Raw genomic sequence first — 19,060 nt, 5'->3', positions numbered from 1 at the left:
CTTGCGATGAAGCTTCAATGCTCGGCCCGGTACCGAAGGCAGGTGCAGGTATGTAGTCTAAGATTCTAATCCTGCCGAGTCGGGCCTGTGTACCGGGTTCCCATATCGGGGGTCGTGGAAGAGCGAATAAAATCCGTCCCTCCATAAGCGAATGGATAGGGAAATTATCGGCTCAAGTGATCATAAATTGGTGCATCAAAACCCTTTCACGGATGGCTGCATTCCGTTCAGGTATGATTTACAGTGCTTGATCATTATTCCTGCAAATACCCATGAACTCGAGAATGATAGTCTTTTTTGCCATATGTCAGCGCGATTGAATAAGTAGATACCATGGAACTAGTATTAATTCCGATGGACATAGCCTGGGCTAGAGATTCAGCCGTGGCCTATTCCTGTGAGGACACCTGGTAGAGGGCCGGATAAAAGGTAACCAACATCCCGCTGCTACAAATGATTCCTTAAGAAGTTGACACGGATTGGTTGGCCTTTACGTTGTTTGAAAAACGAAGAATACATGTATGATTGTATGGATAATATTGGGGGTGTTCAGATGTCGTTTTTCCAAAACGAAAGGCCAGCCGCAGAATGCAAGATCTTCAGATCAGTGGTGAGGGGTAGTTGAAATGTAAAGAGGGGTCTTGCACAGTAATAGGAACTTCAATTGTATGCGGTGCCTACATACAATACATACATATGATGTAGAATTGAGACCAGAGAACTGATATGAGAGTGGTACAGGTGAACCCAAGCACCATGTATGTAGGTACACACAGTACACACTTTTCTATTTAACCGTAGTCAGTGTCTTGAGCATTAACGCAGTGGTATTTCTAGATAAAGTTGTATTGTTGCTTCATGACTGACTACATGTAGGTACTTGTAGGTACATACATTGATTGTTCTTGAGGTCAGCAAGGTACTCACGAGCATCGGCCTTAGCTGCATGCATGTCCAATTTGCTAGCACTGAAGCTGCGCTCGGAGGGCACCCAAGATGACGTGCTGCACGCGGCCCCTCACTTATTTCAAAACCCTGCCTTGTGCCCCTCCTTTTGCCTACCGGTGCTGACAGTAGGTGTTTCACCACACGACTTCACGAGCGCTTACTCAAAATTTAGCTGGTTCTTGCAAGAATAACCATCAAGATGAAGGTCTACGAATATGATAATACTATGGTTAGGCGATTTTGTTTTGCTCTATGCTCTTGCTCTCGCTATACGCTTCAAAATGTTCTAACGCATAATACTCAAACATTCAGGCAGATCAGCGAGAAGACCATGATTCAGGTGTAGCCGTCTCAACGGCCGAGCTGGAGAAAATTGGTGTCATCTATCACCACTTCGATTCGGTCGAAGACGTGAACTCTTTGGCGTCTGAGAGAAGTTACAAGAACCGCGATGAGATTGTCGTTTCGCCAAGTGCGATGGGTGATGTGTACGAGGCAAAAGTAAAGACCTTCTTCAATGAGCACCTGCACGAAGACGAGGAAATTCGTTACGTCCTGGACGGCACCGGCTTTTTCGATGTCAGGTCGAAGGATGACCGCTGGATCCGTATCAGAGTAGAGAAAGGGGATTTGATCATTTTACCAGCGGGTATTTATCATAGGTTCACCACCGACAGCCAGAACGTACGTTTGATGTTGTTTGAGTCTGTGCAGAAAGCCGGAAGTGCTAACTTTGAGGTAGTATATCAAAGCAATGCGTTTATTTAAGGACGAAGTATGTTGTCCTTGTGATTGTAGTTCTCCCTCCCTTGCGATTGTGCTGACAAGCGTATAGCCCAAGTGGATTGCGTTGAATCGTGATGCGGAACTGGACGAGAACTGCTTCAGAAAGTCATACGTCCAGTCTTTGGTTGCGGCTACAAGTTAGATGCGGGCCGCACAGGATAGATAATGATTGGATTGTACGATACCGATACCAATAATTCTAGAAAAATCCTTGGGGGGGTTTTTATTTTATTTTTTTATTTTATTATTCTTTTCACTTTTGATACAACGCGAGTGTAATCGAAAAAGAGACCTTTCCCCTCGCTAAGGTGACGCTAGTTTCAGGTAGATAAGACCCTTGTTCAATGCTCAGACTTCAGACGCGACCATAAGCACATGATGCATGTTAGATGTTGACTCCCTCTTACTTTGCTACTGTTGCCGCTAGGTACATACCTAGCTATTGTTGCTGTCCGATCTAAGCTTCAAGGTCTCGTCTGCGCAGCTCGTATAGGAATTCTGATGGAGGAATGTATTGATTATTGAGACTTTTAAAGAGATCCAGCTAGCTACATAGTAGCTTACTTAGATGGAAGTAGCAGTTTATCAGCGGGTTTTTGTTTGTTCCGGTGACTTTAGCGAAACCACCAAAGACCACCCGGTAGGCCGCGTGGAGTAGGGTACAGGTATGTAAGTGGGAATGGAAGTGAAGGGCAACAAGAAAAGAAAAAAAAGAACAATCACACACCCACTTGACGGCTTATTGGCTTGATTAGCCCCATCCAACCACAATTAACACTGCCCTTTTCGTAGCGCACAGAAACACTGTGGGACCACTGACTTAACTGAAAGGTGCATCCTTGCTTTGTCTCTTTTCGTCCTTGGGCCGCAAGCTCATCTGGTGGACTCGAAGCAAGGAAGCACCCCCGCCTTACAACCTTGTTCCCTTTTTTATTGTCTCTTTATTTTTGCCCCCCCCACACACACACACCAGTTCACACCTACCATACTTACCACCTACCCGTCTCGTTGCTAAAGGAATCCATCCATCCGGAGATAAGAAACTTGTGTGGACACAGAAGCTGCGCAGACTGGCCATCTCGGATCGTGGCCACCTTCTCATGTTCCCCCGGATGCCGTTTTTTCCCTCTCTCACCCATCGTTCCCTTTCGTTGTCAGTCAGTCAGTTGTCAGTCAGTCGCCCTTCTCCTTTCACATAATCTACCCCCTCATTCCCGTCCGGCTTTGGCATCTCGAAAGTTTCTTGTTAATATTCTCCCGTCTCCTCTATTTCTTCAAGTCTCGTTTTTTAAAAAACAATACCCTATCCCACCATATCTAACCACCCCAAGGATGTTCCTGCCCCTGCACCCAAAGATCCTCTCCCCTCACGCACTGGTGTTGGAGGATGAGGGGGAGGGGGCAAGGGGATTTGAACCTTCTCGCATTCGTACATGCACATACATAAAATACAGTAGCAAAGACGGGGCATTTTTCTGCTGTTAACATTACCCAAAGCGGCTAGAGCATTACCAATTTTGATACAGGTAAGTCTTTTGCCCTCCACCCATCATTGACTTGTTATCCCATCCATCACTTCTCAGTCAAATTTCACCCATCCCAACGATTCCCATCGAATCCATCCATCCCTATTGCAGCCTAGGCTGGGCTGCCCATCCGTCCTTCCCCCTTCTGTCCGCTTTCGCTGCTTGGTACTCGCCTTCTCTCTCAGTCTGGCTTCTGCTGGGGCTGGTTCTGCACTCTGCACGGCTTCGCTCTGTCTCTCGTCTGTTCTTCCTCGCTCCTCGCCGCCTGTCGCCGCTGTTGCTGTTGCTTCTCACTCCTCCTCCCCTCCTTACTCGTCGTGTCGCTGTGTTCTCTCGCTCTCTCTCTCACACACACACCCACACACACACACACACACACCCCATTACCACCCTCCCTTTCTTTCTCATCACCCCCCCCCCAAATACCATCTATCCATTCAACTCTGATCTATCCATCTGTTCCATCATCCCATTCACTAGTACTCTTCTCCTCCCCCCTAGCGATTCCATCCAACATATCCAAGGCATAAATCTGATTGAAGAGGAAGAAGAAGACAAGCCAACGATTTTCTACCAACAATCATCTGAACCATCATTCCTCCTTGCCAACCCTGGGTGCTGGCGCTTCGATCATCAAAGAAAACAATAAATCCAAGCAGCCTTAATTCCTCTACGAATAGAGCCATATCACTCCCAATATCTGGTCCAGCTCTTCTTTTCCTTCACTCTCACCAACTCCTCTCGACTCCCCTCTCTTCGATTCTCTCCCTTGATTAATTTAAACATCTCTCGACTGTATCATCGCCTACCAGCTGCCTCGCTACGCATAAGGAGGAAGCAAAAGCCAGAATCATCAAAGGGGGGCTACCGTTCTCCCCCTGCCGGATCCTGCCATCACTCGCTCGCTGTTTAGAAAGGTCAGCTACATCCTCGCTTTCTCGTAACCCTCCCGCCCCCCCCTTCCGGCCCTACATCCCTTTCCACCCTTTGCCACGAGCCCCCTCCTGGATGAATCTATCATCATCCTTCGGTAACGGCAAGGCTGACTTTGTCAGCAGAAAACTATTTGATCCTCTACTGGAATTCACAATTCCTCCCCCCCTCTCTGCCACCTTCAACGACATGAGTCTCATACCAGATTACTTCTGAAGACGACAAAATTCCCTCCTTCGAAGAAGAAGCCGCAGAGAGGCTGTTTCTACGAAAGATAATGACCGAGAACCCTACCATTCCTTCTCCTTCCGGTCCCCCGCAGCCTACCTTCGCAGCTTCGACCAACCCTCCCGAAGACGCCGAGAACCATCTTGGTGAAATCCAGTGCATTTGCGAGATTTCCGATGATGATGGCTTCACCATATGTTGCGACATCTGTGACAGCTGGCAGCATCTTGTGTGCGTTCAGCTCACCAAAGAAAACCTGCCAGCAAAGTACTATTGCCCGAAATGTTCGCCACGGACTCTGGACATACAAAAAGCCAAAGATATTCAAAGGCAGCGACGGGCAGAAGAGCAGGCGAAAAGAAGTCACAAGAAAAAGCGACCGGTTGCGACATCACACAAGAAAAAAGAACATACAAACGGAACGGCCCCGGGCAAGTCATCCTTGGGAACGGACAAGACGACAACGACACAGGGCTTGGGTAAGCCGCCCAGCCCCAAGGAAAACCAACAACCCTCCAGCCGAAAAAGGGGCCATAGAGGCTCACAAAGCATCTCAAATCCACCTATACAATCCGTTGTGGGACCAGCGACCTTTAACAACATTGTTAATGACACGATTTCTCTGGATTCGCCCCGAATTGCTCCTCCGACTCACAACGGCGACACAGAGAGCGACACAGACTACGAGAACAAACGCGATTTCGCTACCGCAATTGAAAAATATGGGGAACCCTCCCAGGCCTTCATTGAGAAGCCAGTATCTACTACCCACTTGGTGAGAATTAATACTCCTAATAAACTAGCCTGTTGGGCTGACCAGCTAATGGAAAAGATGGCGGAATGCTCATGTTCGGGAGCGAATGATTGTCCTATGAAGAGTGAGCATTCTGCACTCAAGCCTCCTATCTCGAATGGAAGGCGAAAGGCCAAGAGGAATGCATCCCTGGAACCGAATATTTCTGTCATTCCCAAAGAGCCCAGTTCCGATTCTGGGCCTCCAAATGATGAAGACGACGATGATAGCCGATCGGTTTCGGCACCTTCATCAAGAAGCAAGCCTCGCAGTCGTGATTTGACACCATCGGCCTCGCTCGATACTGCAATAGAAAATGAAATGACTGCACGAGACGCTCGAAAGCTGAAAGATGTATTGTCACTCATCGAAAAACAGGAACAGCCTCAGCCAGTCAAACGTCGGAAACGAAACAGCACAGTTTCCAGAGATATGCCTGCAGGTACACTTTCTTTGCCACGCCCTAAATCAGATCTAAAAGATGGGACGAAAGGAGCCGATGCAAATAAGAAGCAGAAAGTCCCTAACAGTCAGAATACACCATATTCACCTACTGTCACTACTCCTGCTTCGATGTCAGTTGAGTATAGTGTCACCGACGCAAGTGTCGGTAGAAGAGGTTCTAATTCACCAGTTCCTTCCGAGTCAGGAAAATCACGTCGCAGAGCGTCTGTTTCTCCAACTGGGCAAAACAATGGCGGAGACTCAAAACATCGGAGTAAAACTATTACAAAACCTCAACGACTGGTGCAATTTAAAGACGCTTCAATGCAAACCGATCCTATTGAAGATGAGGTGCCGTGGTGGCGACTAGATCCGAAGATGTCGCCGCCCAGGCCTCCCCGGCTTCCTCTTAGGAAACGATTGATGCGAAGTATGCTGCGAGATAGAGACGAAACAGGAAGTATTTCAACTGAAGATAGAAAGCGGAAGTATGATGAAGTGTCATCGAACCCGGAAAGCACTCCTCCTTCCAAGTCTCCCAAATTATCCTGCGGCGGAAGTGTATCTGTGCCGAACGCCACGCCAACAGATATCAAGCAATCTGCAGAAACAGAACGAATGTCTTTGCAATATACGACTGCAAATACTGTTAAGTCGGCGGCACAGGACTCGGTAACACAGATATCAACCATACATGTGCTTGATATCCATGATAAGTCCACGCCACCACCTGGTCCTGCCCTGGCAGATATTTTTGCGGATTCTGATAGTACCACATCCTACCCAAGCCAAGGCTCTGTGGCTGCAGCCAGGTCGCCCACTGAGCTATCACCGAAGACTGATCAGTCCCAAGTCAATGGAAATCGATCTGAGCTGCAAGTACAGCTGCCGACACCTACCACCCCTTCAACGCAAAGCGCACCTACGCCTGGCCCAGTTTCCCTACAGTCCCCTTTAACGGTTGTGCCGCATTTAGCGAATGCCAATTCTGTATTCAATACTTGTCTGGCGCAGCCTAGCCCAACTCGTACGAAGAAACTGAGTTTGAAGGATTACGGAAAGCGGAAGCAAAAGGTTGAAGTCGTTGACAAAGCCGACGAAAGGCTAGGAACGAGGTATTCAACTGAGGGTGTACCCTCAAATTCTGAAAGATCACCCTCGCATTCGAGTCCCTCAGAGGAACCTCGAAAGCTCGCTGATCATTCATCAGAATTGATGCAAGTGGTAACGAGTCCGTCTTCAGAAATGTCATCTCATATGATATTGGATCCTACCAGAGTACCAACTGGGCCAAAAGAACACAGGACAGGAAATCACTGGCATGTGCGGTAGCGTTGTTGTGTTCTGGCCTGAAGCCTAATAATTCTTTCCGCTTTTTCCATCTTTTCATTCTTTCTTTCTTTCCGTAGGGTGGTGCAGGTTGGGGGTTTGTCGGTCATCGATCTTTTATTCTATCTCATTTAACTCTTTCTGAGACCTTCCTTTTGAGAATTGTTGTTCTTTTGATGTTTTGTGTTTTTAAAGCCTGGGTTAGGGATTATTATGGAGTTGTTTTTCTTCTCGGTTTCCTCTGACTGGAACTTATTTTCTACTTTTGTTTCTTACAAGAGGAGTGCTGGAAAAGTACTTCTTTGATTTGGTATTTTGATTTACCTCTGTGGGTGTTTGTTCCTTTTTTCTTTTTGACTTTGATGACTTTTCGGACCCCATCGCTGACTCGCTACTATTGTACTGTTGTATATTATCTCTTGGGAAAATGGGTGGGGAGCTGTATCGTATATACCTTGGGTTGGAGTCAGGTACAGACAGGCCAAAAGGATTTCAAAAGCGAAAGTGGTTGATGTGCGCGTTTTTGTAAATAGCTTGATCTTCTCATAAAAATAGGTTGGAACTGAGATATCTGTTTCGGCGTTTAGTATTCTTCAGTATTTCAAAGATTGAACAAGGTGGATGTGAACTACGTTATTTAAGCTCGGACTGGTGAGTCAGCAACCTACACGCCAATATTTAGAGGTAGGACAGCTTTGTCGCCATCACACTTGATCCATTGCAACCATACACGTCAAATATCGTAATCCCAATAACCAATTTAATCATGGCTGAATCATCTCTAGCTGCGGACCTTTTGGCTGATTTTAACGAATCTGAAAACGAGGATGAGGACTTTGGCATAGAAAATAAAGCGTCACACTCCCCTGAGCCCAGTCGTAGTAAGTCGCGCGACTTTCTAGAACTAGATGGGGATGAAGAAGAAGACAGCTCTGAGGACGAAGAGATGGGAGGTGTATTTTCAGGTACAACGCGTGGGGAATTAGACCTGGCAGACGATGACGACGAGGAAGCGAGGAAGGCAAAGGTGGAGAAGATGCAGTTGGGCGGTGTGGACGATGTCAGGAGTGTGGCTGGCTTGATGAAAGTTCTTGAGCCCGTCTTAGAGGTATGTGTTTTCTACATCCAGTCTTATCCTCTCCCATTACTCTCGTTGATTTCTCTCTCCTCTACACCGTTAAAGTTAATGCTGACTTTTGGAATAGAAAATCGAACATTACAAGGCCCTACCGCCATCGACAGGGCCCCAGGGAAGTGTCGAAGATAATCCAGAGTACAAGCTTCTTGTCCAGTCCAATGCCCACGCCGTATCTATCGATAATGAAATCATCCTCGTGCACAAGTTCATTCGTGATCATTATGCTGTTCGATTTCCCGAGCTCGAGAACCTCGTTACCAACCCGTTGGATTATGCGAAGACTGTCTCCATTATTGGCAACGACCTGGATATCAAATCCCTCGAGGCCCGGAATGGGAATCGCCTGCGTACCTTTTTAGATGGCCCTACCTTGATGATTGTTACCGTAGAAGCGACAACCACATCTGGTCGTGATTTGTCCGACAAAGAGCTTGCGGTAACAATGAGGGCCTGTGAAATGACCCAAGCCCTCGACAGTGCGAAAAGAACAATTACCGCATATGTTGAATCCCGCATGTCTATCTTTGCACCCAACACATCAGCTATCGTTGGATCTCAAACTGCTGCGCAGCTCATTAACTTTGCGGGCGGTTTGAGAGGACTTGCTGCTACTCCGGCTTGCAACATTCCAGCCTTGGGTTCAAAACGACAAACCCAAGCTGGGTTGGCAACAAATATCGGAATCCGGCAACAAGGGTACCTATTCAACTCCTCAATCATCCGTAACATCCCAACGGATCTGAAGAAACAAGCTATGCGGATTGTTTCTGCCAAGCTTATCCTGGCTGCCCGTGTTGACTTTTCCCACTCTTCAACTGACGGATCTCAGGGCGAAGACCTCAAAGAACAAGTTCTTGAAAAGCTAGAGAAGCTCACTATACCCCCACCGAATAAAGGACCGAAGGCATTGCCGGCACCCGACGACAAACCTGCGCGTAAACGTGGGGGAAGAAGGGCAAGAAAAGCGAAGGATGCCACTGCAATGACGGACCTACGAAAGGCACAAAACCGGATGGCCTTTGGAAGACAGGAGGCGGAGACAGGGTATGGGACAGGTGATAGCACACGAGGACTTGGAATGATTGGTCAGGAACAAACTGGGCGTATTCGTGCGCTGCAGGTTGATCAACGTACTCGAGCAAAACTTGGAAAATACAACCCAGGGTGGGGTACCTCAAATCCTGCTGCTGGTACCCAGTCCAGGATTGGAGGTGCACAATCCATTCTTGGTTCTCGATCATCTGCCGGGCCAGGCCTTGCAGCTTTGGGCGGGAGAAGTACCTTTGGTGGCGCGGGGCCTAGTGGCACAGCTAGTAGTCTGGCTTTCACCCCGGTACAGGGCATTGAGTTGATTGACCCTAAGGTAGCTGCCGAAAGGAAGAGGAAGGCTGCGGCTGAAGAGGATCGTTATTTTGCGGGAGGGACGTTCAGTATGGTCGGTGGCGGTACAAGCACGCTGCCGAATAAGAAGCTCGATACCGGAAAAAATAAGGGATTGATGTTGCCGCCTTCAATACCTAGAAAGAGTTGATAGATGGAGCAGGAAAATTGCCTGAATCTATTGTAGAAGGTTGGTTCTCGACGGGTCTCGTTGGTTTTTGGGTGATTTTGTTGGGAAAATGTCGAAGCATTGTTTTCCAAGAAGACTTGATTGAGCCCGCCGCGTGTATTTAGAAGCAACGCACAGGGACGGTTAAAATTTTCACGTTCATGGGATAGGCGTTTATTACTCAAATGGTACTATTTCCTCTTCTTTCCATTCACCTCTGTCTCTATAATCGTGTTAACAATGCTGGGACTTTTGTCAGTATCTTTAGCAGAAAAGGTAATCTGGTCTGAGATAATTTTATCTGTAATGGAATTGCAGGCGTGAGGGTTTCTTTTCTTGCCATGGGCCATTACAGCAAAGTCGGGATTGTGATATTGTTCACCTTAAGAATATAAATACATAGCTGTATCCTTTAATACGGAGATTTTAAAGACAATTTGGTACTAGTGTTGGGGATCCCGTCAAATGCTCTAAACTCCGATGCCAGACCGGAACAGCGCGTTGTCTAGAGATACATATACCTAAATTCCGCTTTACCTTCTACCTCATTAATTTAATTGTATTCGGTCATTCAAACTGAGGCTGGATAGTTTTTCATCAAACCTCTAGTTGTATGCCCTAGTAGGAATGGGGGAAACCAGACATCATAACTAAGTATTGGCCATCAAGGGAAAATTTCGGTTCAGCTAAAAATCCTCATTGCGTAATTGGTAACCCCAGGACACCGGGTGAGTTTTTGTGGTCCAAAGAAATAGGGCTAGGGTTTCGAGATTTAATATCATGACTCAGCAAGCACCACGCGACGCGCAGGAAAGAAGCTTACTCTGAGCCCATCTGTCAACACCACCTATAACCAACCATCATCCAACTTGCTACTGAACCGATTAATACCACTCTAGTTTCATTCATCTAGGAAGTGCGTAGGTACACTCTGCAGTTAACAATATCCTTTACCCTCGCCATACCCAACCTGCAATGGAGGACGTAGTTGTCCAATCCGTGGTTCGCCTCCCATCGCCCCCCCCCCCCAATCTGCAAACAGCAAGCGCAAGTGGTCACCATCCTCGACGTCTCCATCTCCTCGTCGCTATCGCTCTCCTCCGCGAGGTCCAGCTCGTGGGGGCCCATCACTTCCTGATATCGATCCCCAACGCGCCATGGAACGCGAGCGACAACTCGCCGAGCGGATGCGTCAGCGGGAAGCGGAGAAGGAAAAGGAACCGGAAAAGCCAAAACTCGACCCGAAAGCCGAATATGAAAAGCTCTTGTCCATGAGATCTGGTGGTACATATATCCCACCCGCCCGTCTGCGCGCTTTGCAGGCACAGATTACCGACAAGAACTCAAAGGAATATCAGCGCATGGCATGGGAAGCTCTGAAGAAGAGTATCAACGGGTTGATCAATAAGGTTAATGTTTCGAACATCAAACACATCGTGCCGGAGCTTTTTGGAGAAAATTTGATCCGCGGAAGGGGGCTTTACTGTAGATCGATCATGAAGGCACAGGCTGCATCTTTGCCATTCACCGCTATTTACGCTGCTATGACCGCCATTGTCAATACGAAATTGCCCCAGGTTGGTGAATTGTTGTTAAACAGGCTAGTGGTTCAATTTCGAAAAGCGTTCAAGAGAAACGACAAAGCAGTGTGTCTTAGCAGCACTACATTCATTGCTCATCTCTGCAATCAGCAGGTCGCCAATGAAATTTTAGCCATTGAAATTCTTATGCTGCTCCTGGACAAACCGACCGACGATTCCGTGGAGATTGCCGTAGGTTTAATGCGAGAAGTTGGTGCTCATCTTGAACAGATGTCACCTCCGGCAAATAACGCCGTTTACGAACAGTTCAGAACCATTCTTCACGAGGCTAGTATCGATAAGCGCTCTCAGTACATGGTTGAGGTTTTGTTCCAAGTGCGTAAGGACAAATACAAGGATCATCCCATTATAAGGGAAGAACTTGATCTAGTGGAGGAGGAGGACCAAATAACTCACAGGACCGAGCTTGACGATGAGATCGATACAGCTGATGGTTTGAATGTGTTTAAATTTGATCCTGACTGGGAGGAACACGAGGAACTTTATAGAAAGACGAAGGCCGAGATTTTAGGGGAAGGTAGCGAGGGTGAAAGTGATGAGGAAGAGGATGATGATAGTAGCGATGAAGAAGACGAGGAAAAACAAGAGGATAAAAAAATCGAGATCCAAGATCAGACTAATACAAATCTGGTCAATCTGCGAAGAACGATTTACCTTACTATAATGTCTTCGGTTGATTTTGAGGAATGTTGTCACAAGCTTATGAAGGTATATAATTACACATCTATGCTATATACAATCGATACTGACAGCTTGGACCAGATTACGCTTCCACCTGGGTTGGAGAAAGAACTTTGCTTGATGGTCATTGAATGTTGCTCCCAGGAACGTACATATAGCAAATTCTATGGCTTGATTGGCGAACGGTTTGCAAAGTTGAACCGACTCTGGACCGAACTATTTGAGGACTGTTTCCGAACGTATTATGATACGATCCATCGGTATGAAACTAACCGTCTACGCAATATCGCCCGATTTTTTGGACATCAGCTGTCCAGCGATGCTCTGGGTTGGCATGTCCTCTCCGTTGTTCACATAAATGAAGAGGAGACCACTTCATCGTCACGTATTTTTGTCAAGATACTTTTCCAGGACTTAGCAGAATGTATGGGGATGAAGAAGTTGCAAGAACGATTAAAGGATCCTTTCCTTCAGAACGAATACACTGGGCTTTTCCCTAAGGACAACCCTAGGAACACTAGATTTTCTATCAACTACTTCACTAGTATCGGAATGGGTGGTGTTACCGAAGACATGAGGGAGCACCTCAAGAACAACGTCGAAGCTCAAGCGGCTATTGCCCCGCCGCCACCAGCCGGAGATGTGTCCGATAACAGCTCAGTTAGCTCAAGGTCGAGCTATTCGTCTTATAGCGGAAGTTCACGCTCCAGGTCCCGATCTCGTTCAGGATCATATGACAGTCGATCAAGGAGCCGGAGTAGAGGGAGAGCTTCTAAAGGGAAAGGCAAGGCAAGAAGCTACACTCGATCTCTTAGTGGAAGCGACCGTAGCCGGAGTCGAAGCCGTAGCCATAGCCTCAGCAAGAGTTATGACTCTTACTCTCATCGGTCAAAGTCTTACTCACGCTCTCGAAGTCGATCATTATCGCCATATGCAAAGAACATAAAACGAGAAAGATCGGTATCGAGGGGTTCCGGGAGCTCGAGATCTCGGTCTCGGTCTCGGTCTCGGTCATACACGCCAGCGAAAAAAGAGGCCATAGAATCGCGGGGAAGGCGGCGATCTAGATCTTACTCATCCTCTATTGACGTTCGATCCCGAAAACCCATTGTTAGAGGCCGCAGTTACTCTTCAGCCAGCCGCAGCCCTTCACATTCCAGCAGATCACCGACCCCAAAACGCTCCGTCAAGAGCAGAAAGGACAGCTATTCCCCGCCACCGCGAAGCAGACGGCGAAGTCCTACTCCAGGTGATAGTAGAAGTAGAAGCCGGAGTCCAACGCCAGTTCGTAGCCCTATTAGGGAAAGGGATTCGGGGAAATGGGATCGTTATGATGGCAGAAGGGGTAGGGAAGATAATTATCGGAGAAATGGTGGAAGAGATAGGGGTCATCCAAGGTACGGGAGAGATAGTGATGCTAGGAGAAGAACTGAAGGACCTGCTGCTGAAACTAGCGAACAAGGCGGAAGAGGGGCAGGGAGAGTTAGAGCTGCCGACTTCTTGTGAGTTAAGTAGAGATTATAGTTATGGACACAAGGAGGGAGGGGAGCATTTATCCTCCGTTTCTGATACATACTCACAAGTTTTGCTGTATTGTTTTCAGAACGGTTTTTAAAATAATTTCATTATATCGTAGGCGAAGGTTTCAACGGACTTAAAAGTATGGGGTCTTGTACAACGTGAGCACATGGATCAGGGTATGTTTGGTTTGAGATACTTGGCGGGTGGTATAAATTGCTGTTTTCTTTTCTACTACTTAAATGTGGAGAACTGCGCTGTGAGCTAAAATTATAATGTTCATCTGGTCTATTTTCTAAGGACAATGAGTAAAGTAAGGTTTTTGTGCCTTGTTTGATCAATGTATGGCACTGTGATGTATTTACAATGATTTTAATGATTTTTGCTATATGGCTTAGAAATCCGTACCAACCTTAAGACCAAATTCCTATTTTAGGTCTAAGTACATTCTGAATGTAGTTATGAGGACAGGAAAATCATAGTGAGGCTTTGATTGTGCTGAACACCATGTATTGATAGAAAGAAGGATACATATAAAAGTACACTAGTCAATAGACTATCTGGAAAATGATGGAAATTAGAACCCATTAGTCTGTTCAAAACTTTTCACTCGCCCCTCCTCCGACTCTGTTGTATTCATCTCTCAATTCCCTAAGCATTGCTCTCCCCTCTTTATCCAGGGTTCTAGCAAATGCCTTAACCCCCTCAGTTCCTAGAACCTCGAATATAGCATTAATGCTAGCTTTGATATCGCCATCAAGCCCTCCTGCTAAATCACCCTTAAGAATCTCACCCAGTAGCCCGCCAACGCAACTAGCAACCTCGCGTTTCTCACGATCCCTAACGCTGTTAACAAGATTATCATCGACCCCCGCTCTGGTCTTACCCCTGACAGAGTATGCAGATGGCTCACAGAAGGTTGCGAGCAGCCGGTTGAAGCCATCGGCACACCTATCAGTAATTATAGGCATTTCTGATGTTATTGTACTAGGTAAAAGCCATGGGGGGTGGAGTATTTTGTCGGATTTCTTGCGCTCCCTAGCTGTTTTGCGTTTAAAAATACAATGAAGTAAAGATTGGAGGGCAGCAACAACAAGATGATAGCGGCCGCCCCTGACCCTTCTTCGGTGCTGAGACAAGATCAACCGTAAGGTATTGCACAATCTCAGAAAAATTTCATCCGCAATAACTATAACGGGAGTGAATTGAGGACCTGACGATGATGAAGTGATTGCTATAGATGCCAGGGTTTCGTCGATGTTGTATTGCATTACTGCCCAAGTCTAGCAGTACTTGATTAGCTAATATCTCTGTGTGGATAATGGGGACGTAGCTTACCTTTTCGCGCAGAATTATATCCATGCAATCTGTCACGGCCAAGAATTCGGTAACAGTCTTAGTTTTGGGCAAGTTCCGTGCTAGCTTTGAAAACACCTTCGAAAGGCAGTCAATGATTATTTTCGATTTATCTTCCTCTTCCGGGACTATGTTTCAGGCGTTAGCTAGAGTCATAACCTGGAGTCATAAATTGCCATTGCCACTACTAGTTTCCTTTAATGAGGGGAGCTCACTCTTTGCTCCATTGATTAAAACCTTTAGTATTTCCCAATATGCTGGCGCTGTGGTTTCTCCTAACGAAAAACACCCTTCGATAACTACCTCCATACAGTCTAGATAGACCTCTGGATCCAAGCTAATTGATACCATTTCACTATAGGCGAGAATTATCTCGGATCTATAGAATCGTGCGAATGCTATCGGGGCGTGAGTAATAGGTTAGAATTGGAAGATCTGGGTGCAAGGGTCAAATGTAAACATACGCGAATCTAATATCGCTACCACCAATGCTGTGGTTTTTATGACTTCCTCTGTAGTATTAGAGGAAGCGCAAAGTATCATAACGGCTTCTGCAACGATATGGGCTGCGTCTCCTACTCCATCCTCTCCTAAATGTTCTGAGGCTGTCAAGATTTTAGGAAGAGTTCCCTTTATACGCTCAATAATATTTTGCGCAAATCCTAACACTTCTATCGTAGTTTAAGCATAAGATAGTCACAGAGAAGTACATTTAAAGAAATGCTCACCTTCTTTATCGCTTGGACTTCGGTCAAGTGCCCATATTTTTCTCCATGCCCCAACCAAGTGCCCATTTATTTCTCCAGTCTCCAAGAAATTTCGTAGCTGCTCAAGAATTTTTCCCCGCAATTGTTGAACATCATTTCTCTCCCCTGCTCTCCAAAATTCTTCGATGATAATTTCGCACGCCTTTACCGCTCTTATCGTTGGCTTCTCAGAGTTACGGAGAAACTCAATTTCAGCAGATTGCACCAATTTTGCTAAGAATTGACGACTTCTTTCTTGATCCTTTGTCGCAAACATGCATCTGTTTTCAAATTAGTACAGCTCAAGACATAGCATTTTTGAGTAGACCTTAGTATCTTTCTTCCGGCCTCCCCTAGACCACCCTCCTCCAGAGACCACGCTATAAACCCGTTCACGTCTCTTGCCTAAACATAATCAATTTTTTAGTTTCAATATAGAAGTAATACCACTCACCAGAAAAGAGCTGGCATTTCCCAAAGCCCACAGTCTTGCAACTAGCCCCTTCACTGCATCCCTCAGGAGCACAGACGATCCCTCTTTCTTAAGAGAGGAGTCGAGTAATACCAAAACATCCAGTATCCTCTCTCTAACGGTCCTTTTAATAGCCTCCAATGGAAAATTTGAGATGCTCTGGATCAAGAATATGTAACATTCCACATCTTTTTCGGTCATTGAAACACCTCTCCCCTTTTCTATATCCCCTAACGATACGTTCATATCCTGAGAGATTTCAAAACGGGACTCTAGTTTGGTTACGAGTGCAGCAAGTATAGCGTCTATGTTCATTTGTGAGCAGCTGAAGGAAACTAGAATCCTCAAGTGGAGATAAGAAACAAACCTTTCAGCGAAGGGTTCTCGTAAGAAACACCTCTAACTAGCATACTCTGCCATAGGGTTCTTCCAGTGAGATCGCTCGCCTTCTGTGCGGTATCATTTTCGATAGCCATACTCAAAAACTCGTCCACAAACCCTGTCCGGATATCCGACCGAGCTCGCTCTAAAACTGTCATCCACCTGCCAACGACGCCTAACACAATCGCAACACCAAGGTTTTCCGGATTTATATCTCCTAAAGAACGATCCCAGCTCCTCGTAGTGCTTTTCATCGCTTTGATAAACACGCATATCACCTCAGCTTGGCCCTCACCGTCCGCGCTATCCATCAAAACTTCTCCAATAAATAAAGCCCTTCTCGCATCATCATTTGTCCCACGCTCGTCGTACTTCCTCAATCTCTTCAGGATTTTCCCTTGCTTTCCCCCGGCCAATCCACTCTCGATTTGAAGTCCCCTCACCAAAGCTCTCCATCCTCTCCATCCCACCTCACCATCAAGAATTTTATCGGTAATCTTATTTAGCAAAGGTCTAATTTTGTTATGGGTGTCCTCTCTCTTCACGCCTCTTAACAAACCGTCGATGACAACCCAGCTGTTTTCTTGGATGGCGGTTTTAAGGACATTCTCGATCTGCCCGGGTAGTAGAGAAGCTTCCATCCGCAACGAAAAAAGTTTTGCAACTCTATCACTCTCCCAAACCCCATCTCGAGCCCCGTCTTTGCGCAATTCTGCGATCCAAATATTTACAAAACCACCTAGGTCTCGAGCTTTGATAAAACCGTCAATTAAGAGCTTCATAACCTCATAAACTGTCTCTTGATCTGTAAAATTATTTGTGAGTGAACTAAAAAGCTTCAAGGCCCGCTCCTCATTCCCCTTCCCAAGGAATATGTCAAAATCAAGCTTTAGGGCGATTGCGATAATATCCCACCGAACGGCTGAGCTTGTGTTGCTGTGGGAAAGGTTTGATATGCCATCTACAAGCTCAGCTATCGTATTAGAGGAGATGCTAGTACCAGTCTCAATGAGGACTTCCAATAGGCTCATGACTATTTCTGCATCTCTAGTATTAATGGTTTTGATAGGAAATAAGATTCCAAGAATCGCGCTTGTAATTGATTCGAAGATAACTTCTACAGTCGTTGAGTCCGGTTTCCTTCTCTTGGTGTGCGAGGTGATGGCAATCCTAAAGATATTGGAGAGGCCGTCTTTCTGAGCCTTTAGGGGCCTTAGTAGAGGCTTTAGATCTTTTGATGAGAGCTCTGTAGTCCCCAAATCTGTAGGGAAAAGAATTTCGTGAGGAAAGATAAACTCAGCTAATAGCTGTTCTAGTTTACGTCGAAGGTTAGATGGAATAGAGGGTGTCATTAACAAATGAGTTGCGGGAAGAAGACAGGACGTTGAGAATATCATTGAAAGCTATGTTTTTCCAGCTGTCAGATAATAGCTTTACAATCGTATAAAGGAGGATCCAGTCACTTTGTACCTTCTTTAATTGCGGATTTCCCCATACACAACTCCGCCAAACATTCACCACAGTATTTATCCATTCATTCTCTATTTCTATCCCTTCCTGGATTAGTACGTGACAAGCCTCAAGAAACGATCCTAGAATCTGTGCCCCGATTTCCGCGGTTCCTCTTAAAACCGCAACTATATTTCCGTCTCTTCTTCCAGCACCTAAATTCTCTTGAATGTACGACAATACGCCACTGACACTTGCTAGAAGACCCTGAAGTCTCGAAGGTGTTCGCCGAAGCAACAGAATTTGTTCTGGAGAACTGGCGGAAGAATCAGAGGACAGTCTTTCTTTCGGTGTGCTGTAGATCTCCTCATGCTCCATATCAATGTCTTCATCCCTCCCCAGAACTGTGGGGGATGTTAAGTCTCTCTTCTGTGATAAAGCCGCTTCGGAAAGTGCTTTTGAGATAAGTTGGAGAATATTATGTTTCTTTAAAATCCCACCGGCAGATGAAGACAATGGTAGAAGGCGTAACAAAAAAATCCAGAACTCTGGATCACACCGTGCTCTTTTGAAGTAAGCAATGGAACTGAGAACATCTATATATGATTGACTGCAAAGAGAGGTCTTACTCTGGCGCACTACTGTCATCTTGCCCTAATCTTTGCACCAGCCATTCCAAAAGCCAATCCTCTTTCTGCGGAAAATATATATTTTTCTCGTTTTCTTTTCCGGCAGTCTTATCAAGAATTGTTGAAGCGAAGGGAAGTAGTGCTGCAAGGGGAACATCGCGGGAGCGCAAATGTTTAGTGATATCTGCCGTTTTCTGGAGCGGAATGGTCTATGGGATGTCAGCTGGAAAATTGAATCTCAAGTATGATTCGGCAGTATAATAAACCTACAGGGTCCAGAGAGGTCGACATCAGGAAATAGCTTAGGCTGTAGAGAAGGAGGAAAGATTTGTTAGAATTCAAAATGCTACGAGCATGGATTAGAGAAAAAATCTAGGAGCCGCATATTTTTTTTTTTTGATATGACTAATCAATGAGACACCCTTGCCAAATGACCTTGCACCAGTACTACATACATGTACTACGCAGAAGCTGCGTGAGGTACGAACCTTGGCGCCAAGGAGTTTGGCTGGGCACGAGACAGATGTAGTAGAGCTTATACTATAGTCGCCCG

The 19,060-nt window shown here is 46.1% G+C and overlaps 8 protein-coding genes across 8 annotated transcripts; 6 read left to right on the top strand and 2 right to left on the bottom strand.

The window, feature by feature from the left end:
• Positions 1 to 1,147: 1,147 nt before the first annotated feature.
• LAJ45_09267 (uncharacterized protein) lies at positions 1,148 to 1,876 on the top strand (the record flags this gene model as incomplete). The annotated part of the gene is made up of 4 exons (XM_046118811.1): positions 1,148 to 1,177; positions 1,261 to 1,632; positions 1,691 to 1,723; positions 1,784 to 1,876. 4 exons carry the CDS (start codon positions 1,148 to 1,150, stop codon positions 1,874 to 1,876), a joined length of 528 nt encoding a protein of 175 aa, XP_045967889.1.
• Positions 1,877 to 1,987: 111 nt separating this feature from the next.
• LAJ45_09266 (uncharacterized protein) lies at positions 1,988 to 2,965 on the bottom strand (the record flags this gene model as incomplete). The annotated part of the gene is made up of 4 exons (XM_046118810.1): positions 1,988 to 2,087; positions 2,170 to 2,191; positions 2,735 to 2,879; positions 2,939 to 2,965. The coding sequence occupies 4 exons, from the start codon at positions 2,963 to 2,965 to the stop codon at positions 1,988 to 1,990; spliced, it is 294 nt and encodes a 97-aa protein (XP_045967888.1).
• Positions 2,966 to 3,121: 156 nt separating this feature from the next.
• On the top strand, positions 3,122 to 4,409 carry LAJ45_09265 (uncharacterized protein; the record flags this gene model as incomplete). Its single annotated transcript, XM_046118809.1, has 5 exons — positions 3,122 to 3,163; positions 3,239 to 3,260; positions 3,809 to 3,875; positions 4,073 to 4,177; positions 4,319 to 4,409. The coding sequence occupies 5 exons, from the start codon at positions 3,122 to 3,124 to the stop codon at positions 4,407 to 4,409; spliced, it is 327 nt and encodes a 108-aa protein (XP_045967887.1).
• A 61-nt stretch (positions 4,410 to 4,470) lies between these two features.
• LAJ45_09264 (uncharacterized protein) lies at positions 4,471 to 5,936 on the top strand (the record flags this gene model as incomplete). Its single annotated transcript, XM_046118808.1, has 3 exons — positions 4,471 to 5,196; positions 5,254 to 5,798; positions 5,849 to 5,936. 3 exons carry the CDS (start codon positions 4,471 to 4,473, stop codon positions 5,934 to 5,936), a joined length of 1,359 nt encoding a protein of 452 aa, XP_045967886.1.
• A 46-nt stretch (positions 5,937 to 5,982) lies between these two features.
• LAJ45_09263 (uncharacterized protein) lies at positions 5,983 to 6,990 on the top strand (the record flags this gene model as incomplete). Its single annotated transcript, XM_046118807.1, has 1 exon — positions 5,983 to 6,990. One exon carries the CDS (start codon positions 5,983 to 5,985, stop codon positions 6,988 to 6,990), a length of 1,008 nt encoding a protein of 335 aa, XP_045967885.1.
• A 763-nt stretch (positions 6,991 to 7,753) lies between these two features.
• On the top strand, positions 7,754 to 9,656 carry LAJ45_09262 (uncharacterized protein; the record flags this gene model as incomplete). The annotated part of the gene is made up of 2 exons (XM_046118806.1): positions 7,754 to 8,095; positions 8,193 to 9,656. The coding sequence occupies 2 exons, from the start codon at positions 7,754 to 7,756 to the stop codon at positions 9,654 to 9,656; spliced, it is 1,806 nt and encodes a 601-aa protein (XP_045967884.1).
• Positions 9,657 to 10,831: 1,175 nt separating this feature from the next.
• On the top strand, positions 10,832 to 13,443 carry LAJ45_09261 (uncharacterized protein; the record flags this gene model as incomplete). The annotated part of the gene is made up of 3 exons (XM_046118805.1): positions 10,832 to 11,983; positions 12,038 to 13,353; positions 13,419 to 13,443. The coding sequence occupies 3 exons, from the start codon at positions 10,832 to 10,834 to the stop codon at positions 13,441 to 13,443; spliced, it is 2,493 nt and encodes an 830-aa protein (XP_045967883.1).
• A 627-nt stretch (positions 13,444 to 14,070) lies between these two features.
• LAJ45_09260 (uncharacterized protein) lies at positions 14,071 to 18,798 on the bottom strand (the record flags this gene model as incomplete). Its single annotated transcript, XM_046118804.1, has 11 exons — positions 14,071 to 14,757; positions 14,813 to 14,958; positions 15,046 to 15,228; positions 15,295 to 15,501; positions 15,559 to 15,857; positions 15,905 to 15,981; positions 16,031 to 16,353; positions 16,416 to 17,832; positions 17,900 to 18,443; positions 18,508 to 18,716; positions 18,778 to 18,798. The coding sequence occupies 11 exons, from the start codon at positions 18,796 to 18,798 to the stop codon at positions 14,071 to 14,073; spliced, it is 4,113 nt and encodes a 1,370-aa protein (XP_045967882.1).
• Between the last annotated feature and the right edge of the window lie 262 nt (positions 18,799 to 19,060).

Source organism: Morchella importuna (assembly GCF_003444635.1).
Source record: "Morchella importuna strain M04M26 chromosome Unknown Morimp01GS035, whole genome shotgun sequence".
Taxonomy (NCBI): domain Eukaryota; kingdom Fungi; phylum Ascomycota; class Pezizomycetes; order Pezizales; family Morchellaceae; genus Morchella; species Morchella importuna.
Note: the sequence above shows the minus strand (reverse complement) of the source record. Positions and strands in the feature narration are given on the sequence as shown.